The sequence below is a fragment of the Zalophus californianus genome, chromosome 9, assembly GCF_009762305.2.
Source record: "Zalophus californianus isolate mZalCal1 chromosome 9, mZalCal1.pri.v2, whole genome shotgun sequence".
Taxonomy (NCBI): Eukaryota; Metazoa; Chordata; class Mammalia; order Carnivora; family Otariidae; genus Zalophus; species Zalophus californianus.
The window spans coordinates 140356306-140368635 of NC_045603.1; the positions used below are offsets into that span (position 1 = coordinate 140356306).

General features: G+C 51.0%; 1 protein-coding gene across 2 annotated transcripts in view; it reads left to right on the forward strand.

Annotated features, from left to right (window-relative positions):
* The window catches only part of LOC118357348 (voltage-dependent N-type calcium channel subunit alpha-1B-like), a 38573-nt gene that overhangs the window by 8455 nt on the left and 17788 nt on the right, over positions 1-12330 (forward strand). Inside the window, exons 5-6 of one of the 2 annotated variants that reach the window (XM_035729292.1) lie at positions 7890-8091; positions 8365-8529. In XM_035729292.1, coding sequence (XP_035585185.1) covers positions 7890-8091; positions 8365-8529 — 367 coding nt within the window. Of the gene's footprint in view, positions 1-7889; positions 8092-8364; positions 8530-12330 lie in introns of those variants that run through there. The other variant, XM_035729293.1, reaches the window with a different exon arrangement.

Below are 12330 nucleotides of genomic sequence, written 5' to 3' on the forward strand. Positions count from 1 at the left end.
TGGAAAGTATTCACATATTCTCCCCATTTTTTATAGAGGTTTTTCTGTGTGTTTTGATTTGTATGAGTGTTTTGTATATTTTGGATATTAGCCTCTTCTCACACCTATGATTTGCAGATTTTTTTTTTCTCATTGGGTAGGTTGCCTTTTAAGTTTTGATGGTTTCTTTTGCCATGTAGAAATTTCAGTTTGATGTCGTTCCCCTTGTTTATTTTTGCATTTGTTGCCTTTGCCTTTGGTGTCCGATCTAAAAGACTCTTTGCCAAAACCAATGTCGAGAAACTCACTACCTGTGTTTTGTTCTCGGAGGTTTATGGATTCCGGTCTTATATTCAAGTCATTCATCCATTTAAAATTTTTGTGTGTGCTGTAAGAAAGTGATCCAGTTCCATTCTTCTGCATGTAGTGTGCGGTTTTCCAGGACCGTTCACTGAAGAGGCAGTCCTTTCCCCGTTGCATATTTTCTGCTCCTGTGTCGTAAGTTAAGGCCATACATGTGTGGGTTAGTTTCTCAGGTTTCTTCTTCTTCTTCTCCTCCTCTTCCTCTTCCTTCTCCTCCTCCTTCATTTTTTTATTTTACAGTTTATTTTTTGGGAAAGTATTTTTTCCTGTTGGAATATATGCAGTGTGGACTTTATTGATTACATGTTCATACTATTTGTTAGGACATTTCTCTGACGTGTGTTTTTGTAAATGACTTGCCGGATTTATAGCTTTCAACAGGTTTAACATTTGGGCAGAACTACTCAAAATGTTACATTCTTCCATCAGATAAGAGATTGTGTCTGATTGTCTTTTGTGATGCTATCAGTTGTGATGATTGATATCTCTGTTTCTTTTCCCTGATAGGTTTATTAAAGTGATTTTAATATTTCTTAAAAACGTGGATTCTAAATCACTGTTATTTAATAATATGTGTTTATATAAAACAAGTTTAAAGAAATGCATTTATTGGAATCAGCTGTTGAAACAGGAGATAAATATTAATTCCTCTTCAGAGTTAATAATTATATCAGAGCTAAGTCAAAATATACCTTTAATGTACTGACTCTAATAAGTAAGCTTTGCCAAAAGTGCTATGATTATCATTTCCTGAGCTTTCTATTCGGTTCCATTGACCTGTGTGTCTCTTTCTATGTCAGCACCATACAGTTTTGATGACCACAGCTTTGTAATCTAGCTTGAAATCCGGGCGTGTGGTGACTCCTGCTCTCTTCTTTCTCCAGATGTCTCTGGGTATTCGGTGTCTTCTGTGATTCCATATGAATTTTAGGGCTGTCTTCTATTTCTGTGAATAATGGCACTGGAATTCAGATCGGGATTTCATCACATCTGTAGATTGCTTTGGTTGCTGTGGACATGTTAACATGATTAACTCTTCCAGTTAATGAGCAGGACGTATGCTTCCGTTTATTTGTGTCGTCCTGTGTTTCTTTGACCCATATATGCCCCCTCAACATACATGTGTTTTTCCTTCCTTTTCCAACATGTGTTCAGTGTACCAGGTCTTTCTCATTCTTGGTTACTTTTCTCCTAGGTTTTTTTTTTCTTGATGCAGTTGTAAATGGCATTGCTTTCTTATTTTCTCTCTGTGAAGGTTTGTCTTCAGTACACAGAAATGCAACAAGTTGGGACACCTGTGTGGCTCAGTCGGTTAAGCATCTGTCTGTGGCTCAGGTCACCATCCCGGGGTGCTGTCATCGAGACCCGCAGCGGACTTCCTGCTCAGTGGGGAGTCTGCATCTCCCTCCCCCTCTGCTGCTCACCCTGCTTGTGCTGTCTCTCTCTGTCAAATAAATAAAGTCTTTAAAAAAAGAAATGCAACAGGTCTCTGTATATTGACTTTGTATCCTGCAGCTTTACTGAATTTGTTTATTCTAACAGTTTTGTTGGAATCTTTATGTAATTCTATATATAGTATCATGTCATTTGCAAACACTGACAGTTTTCCTATTTGGATTTCATCTTTTCTTTTTTTTTTCCTTTTTGTCTGAATGCTTTGGCTAGGGCTTTCAATACTGTGTTGAATGAAAGTGATGAGAGTGGGCATCTTTGTCTTGTTTTTTTGTTTTTTTGTCTGTTTTATTTTTTTTATAATATGTTATATATTTATTCATGCGAGTCAGAGAGAGGCAGAGGCAGAGAGGGAAGCAGGCTCCCCGCCTAGCAGGAAGCCCGATGCAGGACTCGATCCCAGGACCCTGGGATTGTGACCTGAGCCGAGGGCAGACACTTAACCATCTGAGCCCCACCGGCGCCCTCTTTGTCTTGTTTTTGGTCTTAGTGGAAATGTTTTCAGCTTTTCACCCTTGGGTATGATGTCAGCTGTGAGCTTTTCATATATGAACTTTGTTATCTTGAGGTATGTTCCCTCTATACCCAGATGGTTTAGAGTTTTTATCATGAATGCATATTGAACTGTCAAGTGTTCTTGTTGAGGTACAGCGGAATGGGGGGGTTTGCCGGGATAGGCGTGCAGATTTCTCCAGGTCAGAGACTTTTCCGTAGTTCCAAATGATGCAGGATCCTTCTCGGTGGCAGCCTGAGTTCTCTCCTATTATTGAGGTGTCCCCAATGCCCAGAGCTTTGTAGCCGGGACTCTGGGGAAAAACCCATCAGAACCCAAGCCAGGGTTAGGGTTTGGGACTACGGGCATGACAGACCCGATCTGCTAGCACTGTGGCAGGCTTTCCAGGGGACTGAGTTGAGGGCGTGAATCAGGATGAATGTCATGCCAGGGATTTTGGCCAGGGGGCCGCTGAAAGTGGGGGTTCGCTAGGATGGGCCTCCGGAGTTCCCAATGGCGAGGTTTCCTTCTGTGTGTCAGTCGGTGTCCTCTGGTATTGCTCAGTTGTCCTCAATCCCTGGAGTTTAGAGGAAGGCCTCTGGGGACAGATCCTTCACAAGCCAAAATAAGGTTAAGGTTAGGGCTTATGTGCCTGGCAGGCCCGATCTACCAACACAGTGGTGAGCTTCCCGGGGAGCTGAGTTGTGGGCATGAGTCAGGGTGAGTGCCAGGCCCAGGATTTTAGGCCCGACCACTGATTGTGGGAGATTGATGGGGTGGACATGCAGGTTTCTCTTTTTTTTTTTTTTTTTTTAAAGATTTTATTTATTTATTTGAGAGAGAGAGAGAATGAGAGATAGAAAGCACGAGAGGGAAGAGGGTCAGAGGGAGAAGCAGACTCCCTGCTGAGCAGGAAGCCCGATGCGGGACTCGATCCCGGGACTCCAGGATCATGACCTGAGCCGAAGGCAGTCGCTTAACCGACTGAGCCACCCAGGCGCCCCATGCAGGTTTCTCTTGCCCTGAATGCTTTCTGGAGTCCAAACGGTGAGGTTTCCTTCTGGGTGTAGGCTGAGTCTTCTGGTACTTCTCAGGTGTCCCATTTCCTGGGACTTTGGAGCCAGGCCTCTGGGGACAGATCCCTCAGAAGCCAACCTAGGGTTAGGATAATGGCCTAGGGTTATTTCAGCCACATCTGCCAACACTGTGTCATGCTTCCCAGGGCTCTGAGTTGGGGGATGGGTCAGAGTGAGTGTCAGGCTCAGGGTATGCCGCCAGGGGACCCCTGAATGTGGGGTTTTGCTGGGATGGGCAAGTAGGGTTCTCCTGCTCTGAATGCTTTCCAGGTTTCCAAATGGCACAGTTTCCTTCTGGGTGGCAGGCTGAGTTCTTTGGTATTTCCCATGTGTCATCAATCCCTGGGGCTTTATTGCCAGGCCTCTGGAGACAGAGCCCACAGAAGCAAACCCTGAGTAAGGGTTAGGGCCTACGGGTGTAGCAGGCCCAATCGGCTTGTGCCGTGGAATGCTTCCCAGGGCATGAGTTGACCACGTGGGTCACAGTGAGGTTAAGGTCAGGGTTTGCAGCCACTGAAAGTAGGAGTGCGCTGGGATGGGCATGCAGAGTTTTCCTACTCTGAATGCTTTCTCGAGTTCCAAAGAGTGTGTTTTCCATCTGGGTGGCAGGTTGAGTCCTCTCGTATTGCACTGATGTCCCGAATCCCTGAGGCTTTGGAGCCAGGTCTCTGGGGAAAGAAACCTCAGAAGCCAACCTAGGATTAGGGTTAGGCCGTAGGGGCAAGGCAGTCGATGTGCCAGCACTGTGGCGAGCTGGGGTCTGAGTTGAAGGCATGACTCAGGGTGAGTGTCAAGCTCAGGGTTGGTGGCCGGGTGTCCTCTGAATGTTGAGGTTCGCTGGAATTGGCATGCAAACATCTCCTGCTGCGAATGCTTTCTGGGGTTCCAATTGGCGTGGTTTCCTTCAGGGTGGCTGGCTGTGTCCTCTTGTATTGCTCAGATGTCCCCATCTATAGTGTTTAGGAGCCAGGCCTCTGGGGACACAACCCTAAGAAACCAACCTATGCTTATAGGGCCTAGAGTCAGGGCGAACCCTACATGTCCACACTGGGGAGAGCTTCCCAGAGGTCTGTGTTGATGGCGTTGTTCAGGATGAGTGACAGGGTCAGGGTCTGCTGCCAGGGGACCAATAGATGTGGGTTATGACTGGGATGAGCTTGCTGAGGTCTCCTGCTCTCAGTGCTTTCGGAAGTGCCAAATAACGCATTTTGCTTTGTGGTGTCAGGCTGAGTCCTCTGGTATTGCTCAGGTGGCCAAAATCCCTGGGGCATGGAGCCAGGGACCTAGGGAGAGAGCTCTTCGAAGCCAAGCGAGGGTTAGGGTTAGGGCCCAGGTGCACGGCACTCCTGGTCTGCGGGAACTATGGCGGGCTTGGGATGGGCGGTTTGTCTTGCAGGTGGGGGTCAGGTTGAGTGTCAGGCTCAGGGTTTGCCGCCAGGGGGCGAAGAAAGTGTAGTTTTGCTGGGATGGGCATTCAGAGTTCTCCTGCTCTGAATGCTTTCCGGAGATCCCAGTGGTGCGGTTTCCTTCTGGGTGGCAGCCTGAGTCCCTTGATACTGCTCGTGTGTCCCGAATCCTTTGTGCTTTGGAGCCAGGCCCTGGAGAAAGACCGCTCAGAAGCCAACCTAGGGTTAGGCTTAGGGCTGAGGGGCATGACAGGCCTGATGTGCCAGCGCTGTGATGAGCTTCCCACAGTCTGAGTTGAGGCCGTGGGTCGGGGGGAGTGTGAGGCTCAGGGATTGCGGCGTGGGCACGTTGAACTTGGGTTTCATTGGGATGGACCAGCACAGATCTCCTGTTCTGAATGCTTACTGGAGTTCCCAATGGCACGTTTTCCGTTTTAGTGGCAGGCTGAGTCCTCTGGTAATGGTCAGGTGTCCCAAATCCGTAGGGCTTTGGAGTCAAGCCCCCGGGGACAGACCCTTAGAGGCCTCTAGGGTGACGGTTAGGGCCTAGGGGCACGGCAGGGCTGACGTGCAGGCACTGTAACCTGCTCTGGGGGGTTTGTCTTGAGAGTGTGGGTCAGGTTGTGTCAGGCTCAGGGTTGGCCGCCAGAGGGCGCCAAATCTGTGCGTTGGCTGGGATGGGCATTCAGAGTTGTGTTCTGAACCCTCTCGGGAGTTGCAAGTAGTGTGTTTGAATTCTTTTTGGCAAGCCGAGTCCTCTGGTGTTGCTCATTTATTGACATCCCTGGGGCTTTGGAGCCAGGCTTCTGGGGACAGAAGCTAAGAAGCCAACCTAGGGATAGGCTTATGGCCTAGGGTCGTTTCAGCCCTGATCTGCCCACGCTGGGGCAAGCTTTGGGGGGGTGGGGGGTCTGAGTGGGGGGTGTGGGTCAGGGTGAATGTCAGTCTCAGGGTTTGTGGGCAGGGGGCCGTTGAATGTGGCATTTCGCTGGGATGGGCATGCAGAGTTCTACTTGGAAACCTTGCCCCAGGTTCCCAATGGTGCGGTTTGCTTCTGGGAGACAGGCTGAATCTTCTGGTATTGCTCAGGTGCCCCCAATCCCTGTGGCTTTAGAGCCAGGCCTCTGGGGCCAGAGCCCTCAGAAGCCAGCGAGGGATAGGGTTAGGGCCTAGGGGCACGGCAGGCCCGACGTACCAGCACTGTGGCCTGCTTCCCTGGGGTTTGTTTTGAGGGCCTGGGTGAGGTTGAATGTCAGGCTCAGGGTTTGCCGCTAGAGGGCGCAAAATTTGTGCATTCCTTGGGATGGACATTCAGAGTCCTCCTGCTCTGAATGCTTTCAGGAGTGCAAATGGTGCGTTTACTTTCTGGGTGGCAGCCTGAGTCCCTCGACACTGCTCGGGTGTCCCGAATCTGTGGGGATTTGTAGCCAGGTTCTGGGGACTGACCCCTCAGAAGCCAACCTAGACTGAGTGTTAGGACATAGGGACACGGGAGGCCTGATGTGCCAGCGCTGCGTCGAGGTTCCCGGCGGTGGGGGTCAAGGGTGTGGGTCAGCGTGAGTGTCTTGCTCTTCTTTTCGGCCAGGGGACCGCTGAAAGTGTGGGTTCGCTGGGATGGGCATGCCGCGTTCTCCTGCTGTGAATCCTTTCCGGAGTTCCAAACGGTGGGCTTTCTTTCTGGGTGGAAGGTGAGTCCTCTGGTATTGCTCTGGAGCAAGTCCTAGGGAACAAAGCACTCAGGAGCCAACCTAGGGTTGGGGTTAGGGCCTAGGGGTTAAGGCCTAGGGGTTAGAGCGTAGGGGTTAGGGTGTAGGGGTTAGGGTGTAGGGCCTAGGGTTAAGATTAGGGTTAGGGCCTAGGGTAGGGCCAGGGTTAGGGTTACGGCCTACGGTTAGGGCGTAGAGTTAGAGTTAGGGGTTCGGGGTAAGGGTACAGGTTAGGGTATGGGTTAGGGTACGGGTACGGGTTAGGGTATGGGTTAGGGTTAGGGTATGGGTTAGGGTTAGGATACGGGTTAGGGAATGGGTTAGGGGTTAGGGTACGGGTTAGGGGTTAGGGTACGGGTTAGGGTATGGGTTAGGGTATGGGTTAGGGTTAGGGTATGGGTTAGGGGTTAGGGCTAGGGGTTAGGGTACGGGTTAGGGTATGGGTTAGGGTTAGGGTATGGGTTAGGGGTTAAGGTTAGGGGTTAGAGTATGGCTTAGGGTACGGGCTAGGGTACGGGTTAGGGGTTAGGGTATGGGTTAGGGTACGGGTTTGGGTATGGGTTAGGGTATGGGTTAGGGTACGGGCGCTCTGGGCTCTGCTGACACTGTCACAGTGTCCACAGGAGAAGGGTGGCCCATGTGAGTGCTCACTGGCTCATTGTGTCAGATCACGCTAGAGCAGAGGGGCAGCTTGGGCAGGGAGTCTCAAACTCTGCATCCGTTTGTGTTCTAGTCTTCCAGCAAATACACCATAGGCTCTTGCACCCACCTGGTAAGACATGACTCTGCCTTCTAGGAGTGGGCAACCTGGAAAGAGGACGAGATTAAGACAAAGTACACAGCATAGTGATCTCCTGAAAATGGTTTTTGAGTGGCTGAAGGCCAGAGGGAGGATGGGTCTATTTGGTGTCTCCCTGTGCTACCCTTCTGGCCTCAGTTCAGGGTAGACAGAGGGATGTATGTATTCAGTGTCTCACTGGATGACTGGGGACTTCCTTCGGGGCTGGGAGGACCACCGCTCAGAAGGTAGGATCAGTGCTGCGCCAGGAGCCCAGGGCTTTCTAAAGGCAGGTGAAGCTGGGTATGAACTGGTGAGCTGGGCATGAGCAGGTGTGAGCCAGGAGTAAGCAGGGCAGGGCAGAACTCCTGGGCCTCCACCTGTCCTGGGGTTAGGACCTCCCATCCCTGGAGACCTCCCCTTGATGGCCCTCCAACAGCCCTGAGAACAAGCCCTATAGGGAGGGTAGTCTACCTCAGGAGACTGCGGTCCTGGGGCCCGCAGTGTTGAGCATCCCCTTCCTCTTGCCATCTCTGGGCTCAGATATGCAAGCCTCACCTGTGATACAGGTCTTGACTTTCCCATGGCTCTTTCCTCAGGGGTCCCCCTGACAGTTGGTGTTTGCCCTTGGTGCAGGGTCCTGAAACACTCTGTGGACGCCACCTGTGAGGAGCAGGGCCCAAGCCCTGGGTACCGCATGGAGCTGTCCATCTTCTATGTGGTCTACTTCATGGTCTTCCCCTTCTTCTTCGTCAACATCTTTGTGGCCTTGATCATCATCACCTTCCAGGAGCAGGGGGACAAGGTGATGTCTGAATGCAGCCTGGAGAAGAGCAAGGTGGGTGCCTCTCTCTTCTGCCCCATGTGCACGTGTGCATTGGATGCTCTGCTGGGCTCCCCTGATGGGCAGAACCACTGGAGTTCCCTTCCGCATGGGACTCGCTCATCACCGCATAGCTGGTGGCCAGCACAGGGGCAGGGAGGGACCGAGTGTGGCTGGTCAGAGCTACCTGCGAGGATGGAAGAGACAGGTGTGGGGTGCAGTGGGTGCTGCAGTGTGGGGTTCCCCCCAACCCCACCATGTTCTCAGTGCTCCTTTGTCCCCGGGCAGAGGGCTTGCATCGACTTCGCCATCAGCACCAAGCCCCTGACACGGTACATGCCCCAGGACAAGCAGTCATTCCAGTACAAGACATGGACATTTGTGGTCTCGCCTCCCTTCGAGTACTTCATCATGGCCATGATCGCCCTCAACACAGTGGTGCTAATGATGAAGGTATGTTGGCCCAGCACGGGGGACAGTGGGTGCCAGCTGAGGTGAGAGAGAGAGAGAGAGAGAGAGAGAGAGCCATAGTTGCAGCTGATCACGTCCTGGTCAGCATGGGATGCCTACAGAAGCCCAGTGCTCTGGGTTCTCTGTAGGCTGAGATGGTGAGAGTGTCCTGGGAGGAAACGGGGAGAGCAGGGATGGGTATCCCTACCCTGGGCAGGCGTGCAGTTCTCTCTGCTCTGGCAGGAGGTCAAGGCTGGGGTGTCTTGGGGCAGCCGAACCTGTAGCCAATGGCACTTATTCCCCGTGCAGTTCTATGACACACCATATAAATATGAGCTAATGTTGAAATGCCTGAACATTGTGTTCACATCTATGTTCTCCATGGAATGCGTGCTGAAGATCATCGCTTTTGGGGTGCTGGTAGGTGCCTTGGCTCCCTCTTGGCCTTTTGGTGGTCTGCATTCTGGCTCCCTCTCTGTAGGGGGGATCTTCAGGGACTTGTAGCTTAGAGCTGGGAATTGCCAAGCCCCCAGAGCAAATGTGACATTGCAGGGGCTCCTGAGAAAGGGGCTGCTCCAATACCCTGAGCTGCCTGAGCTCTGCCCCGAGCCCAGTTCCTGGAGACAGGCGGGGCCAGCCTCCTCCTCTTTGGACACACAGCTCTCAGTTCTGCACCTGCCCAGACCCACAGGTGTTTGCTTACTCAGCTGTGGTGTCCCCCCTGGGTGGCCCATCTGTCCCTTTGCTCCTTTCTTGATTAGGGGTACTTCCTGCAACTCCTTGCCTGGCAGAGCCCTTACCAGCCTCTAGCAGTAACTGCTCTTTTTTCTCTCCAGAACTATTTCAGAGATGCCTGGAATGTCTTTGACTTTGTCACTGTGTTGGGAAGTGTTACTGATATTTTAGTAACAGAGATTGCGGTATGTAGTGTTTCCTGTCCTTCCTGCAGGGCCCCAGAATGGTTTCCTTCCAGGCAGTGCTCCTCAGTGTGCCTCCAGGTCCTGAGTGTTAGCCCCTTCTCTCTTGCCAGCGTTCCCCAGGAGCCCCTGGAAAGAAGGAGGCTCCTCTCCAGAGGTGGAGTTGGGGATTGGGTATTGTCTTGGGAAATGCTTTCTCTTGGATAAGACAGTGGTTTCCAAAAGGTCTTCTAGGCTGGTGGTCTGAGAGTCACCTGGGAGCTTCATTGTAACAACTGACCAGGAAGACAAGAATCTTTTAAATCTGTGTTTGTGCGACAAATCTAACAACTTGGCACCAAAGTACATGAACTAAAACCAACAAGAATTTAGAATATTAGGTTTGTTTTACGTGTGTGTGTGTAAATAAAATGAGATACTCATTCATATCAAACATACACAGATTATATGTAAAAACTGACCAAGTGCTAAAATATGAAATTGTCTCGACAAATTTCAAGGAATCTGAATCATAAAGCAATATTCTTTGAGTACAATGCATTATGTCAGCATTAAATGGCAAAAAATCTCATCTCAGTCCTAAGGTGACTTCTCCAGGAGCAGACACTTAAGGTGGGGTTCTTGTACAAGTCATTTCTTAGGAAGCACTCCCGGGCAAGACCATGAGAGGGAAGTTTGGGGAAATGGACAGCTAAGAGAAGGGGGATCAGAAATGGATCTGGAGCCAAGTGCCGGGGTGCGTCTGGGTCATCCCCGACGGGGGCTTGGAGACAGGGTGTCACCCCTCAGAGCTGCAGAGCTCATGCCTCTGTACGGATTAGTCCACCACTAAGGGCTGCACCTGGGGGCTGCAGTTGTCAGATACCTCCAGCCCTTCTGAGTGCACCCCACGTGCAGGCAAAGCAGGCTCTGGCACCACTGGGGAGGAAGGAATATCAGACTCCTTGGTAACAGGACCGCACTGGAGTGCACGAGTGTCTGCTGTTACCCTGGCCCCACTCAGCTCTGCCCACGTCTCACACTGGGTTCACTTCCCTCCTTCTTCAGGATGATGCTGGTCACGATGTGTGGGAGAAGAGGGTTGGTGACCAGCTAGAGCTAGTCTGAGTTAAGTTGATGTTCATTAACTTATTCTTCCTAACCCCTTTTGGGGTCCCCTTACTGGTGGCCAGCCTTCTGCCGCTCTAGTTGCTGGACGGGATGAGGCAGCCCACACTGTCACCCTATGAAGCCCAAGTCCCTGCTTGTCACACCCTTGTGTGGTTCTGGCTGCCATAGTAGTCCAGTCGTAATTAAGACTGGTCATAGAGCACTAGAAAGGCCCTAGTGAACCCCCTGATTTCCAGATAGACTTCTTCCTACCCTATGTAATGGTAGCTCTGCCCTTTTCCATTCCCAGCATCCAGTACCCTGGCCAGCCTAGAAACTCTGCTCTGCCTGCTGATCTTACGGCATGAGGAGCACAAGTGACAGGGGCCCACCATGACTTTGGTGGTCCACAGTGGAAGTCTTCCCTACCCCTTGAGCCAGGACCTCTAGATTTGCCAAACCTAAACTTATGGAGATGATGAGAACAAAGTCTGACCTGGGTTGCTAGAGGATAGTGAGAGGGGCCACCCCTACTTCCACCACTTGCTTTCTGGATCTGTGTGACAGTTGGACACCCAGTACCATCTCTTGTTTGTCAGTTCATCCTGAAGGACAATATCCCAACCCTGTGAGGTACATCACCAAGCCAGCATTTAATCTGTGTCTTTAAGAGGCTTTTTCAGTGTTTTATGAGGTTTCCACCTCCTGAATGATGTTGAATATTATATGCCAGTGGATCCCGAGTCACCTGCTCCTTTTGTACCTGCTTCTGCTTGCTCAGTTTGGAGTCGATGTTATGTGGAATCCAATATGGGTGAATCCCTGGTTCTGGTGTGGGCCAGGGTATTCCATGGGCAAAGACAAACCCACACCCAGAGTATGAGTGATCCCAGTAGAGACACATCACTGCCATTTCCAGGTGAAAGGATTCTCATGGAAGCAAATTACCACCAAGTGGCTGGCTGACAGCCTAAAGCATGGTGCATTGTAGAGGCCTCGTTGACTTCTCATAGTGGGCTGGGTGTTTAGTAGTGGTCATGGCTGGATCAGCCCAGCCATGGGCTCAGGCACGGCCTTCATCTCAGCCATCATGGTCACTCCATTCATGGATCTACTATGTGAACACTGGGGCTGGTGAGAATAGAGGCTGGCTGTCATGTGTTGGGTAAACCATCTCAAGGCCTGGTTTTTAGTGCCCCTACAGCTGTGGATGCTCTGTGGTGGACACTGATGTGTAATACAAGGACCTGCATGTCGCATCCATTCCCTAGGCCCATCTGTATGCCTTTCCCCAACCTTTGTTCTCTCCGGAGCCCTGGCCAAGCTTTAGCTCTTGCGTAAGGTCCTGTAATCCATACCACAGGCAACTTCTTTCTCCATCCGTGCCATGGCTGCTAGATTCACCACCTAGAACTCTGCCTCACCACTGTCTTCCAGCTCGTCTCTGTGTGGGGTTCTAGTGACACCAATGTATTGAGCCAGCCACTTCATGTAACAGGCTTGAGTTTTTCCTCCTGGCTTTAGTGATCATCCCATGATATGTTGGGGGTAGGAGTGAGCTAAGGAAGACAGGTGCAGCAAAGGTGCAAGGCCTGGGGCACTGGGCCACCTGTCATGAGACTGTGCCCTCTATTTTGAGTGAGGTAGGAAGAGGAGTGACATCATCTGGCTTTTCAGACCAAACCTCTGGCTGAGAATAGAGTGCAGGGCACAGGCAGAAGCAGCTAGGCAAGTTAGGGCTTAGTTGGGTTATCCCAGAAGCAGACCCCAAGACAGGATTTCAATGCAAGTCATTGAT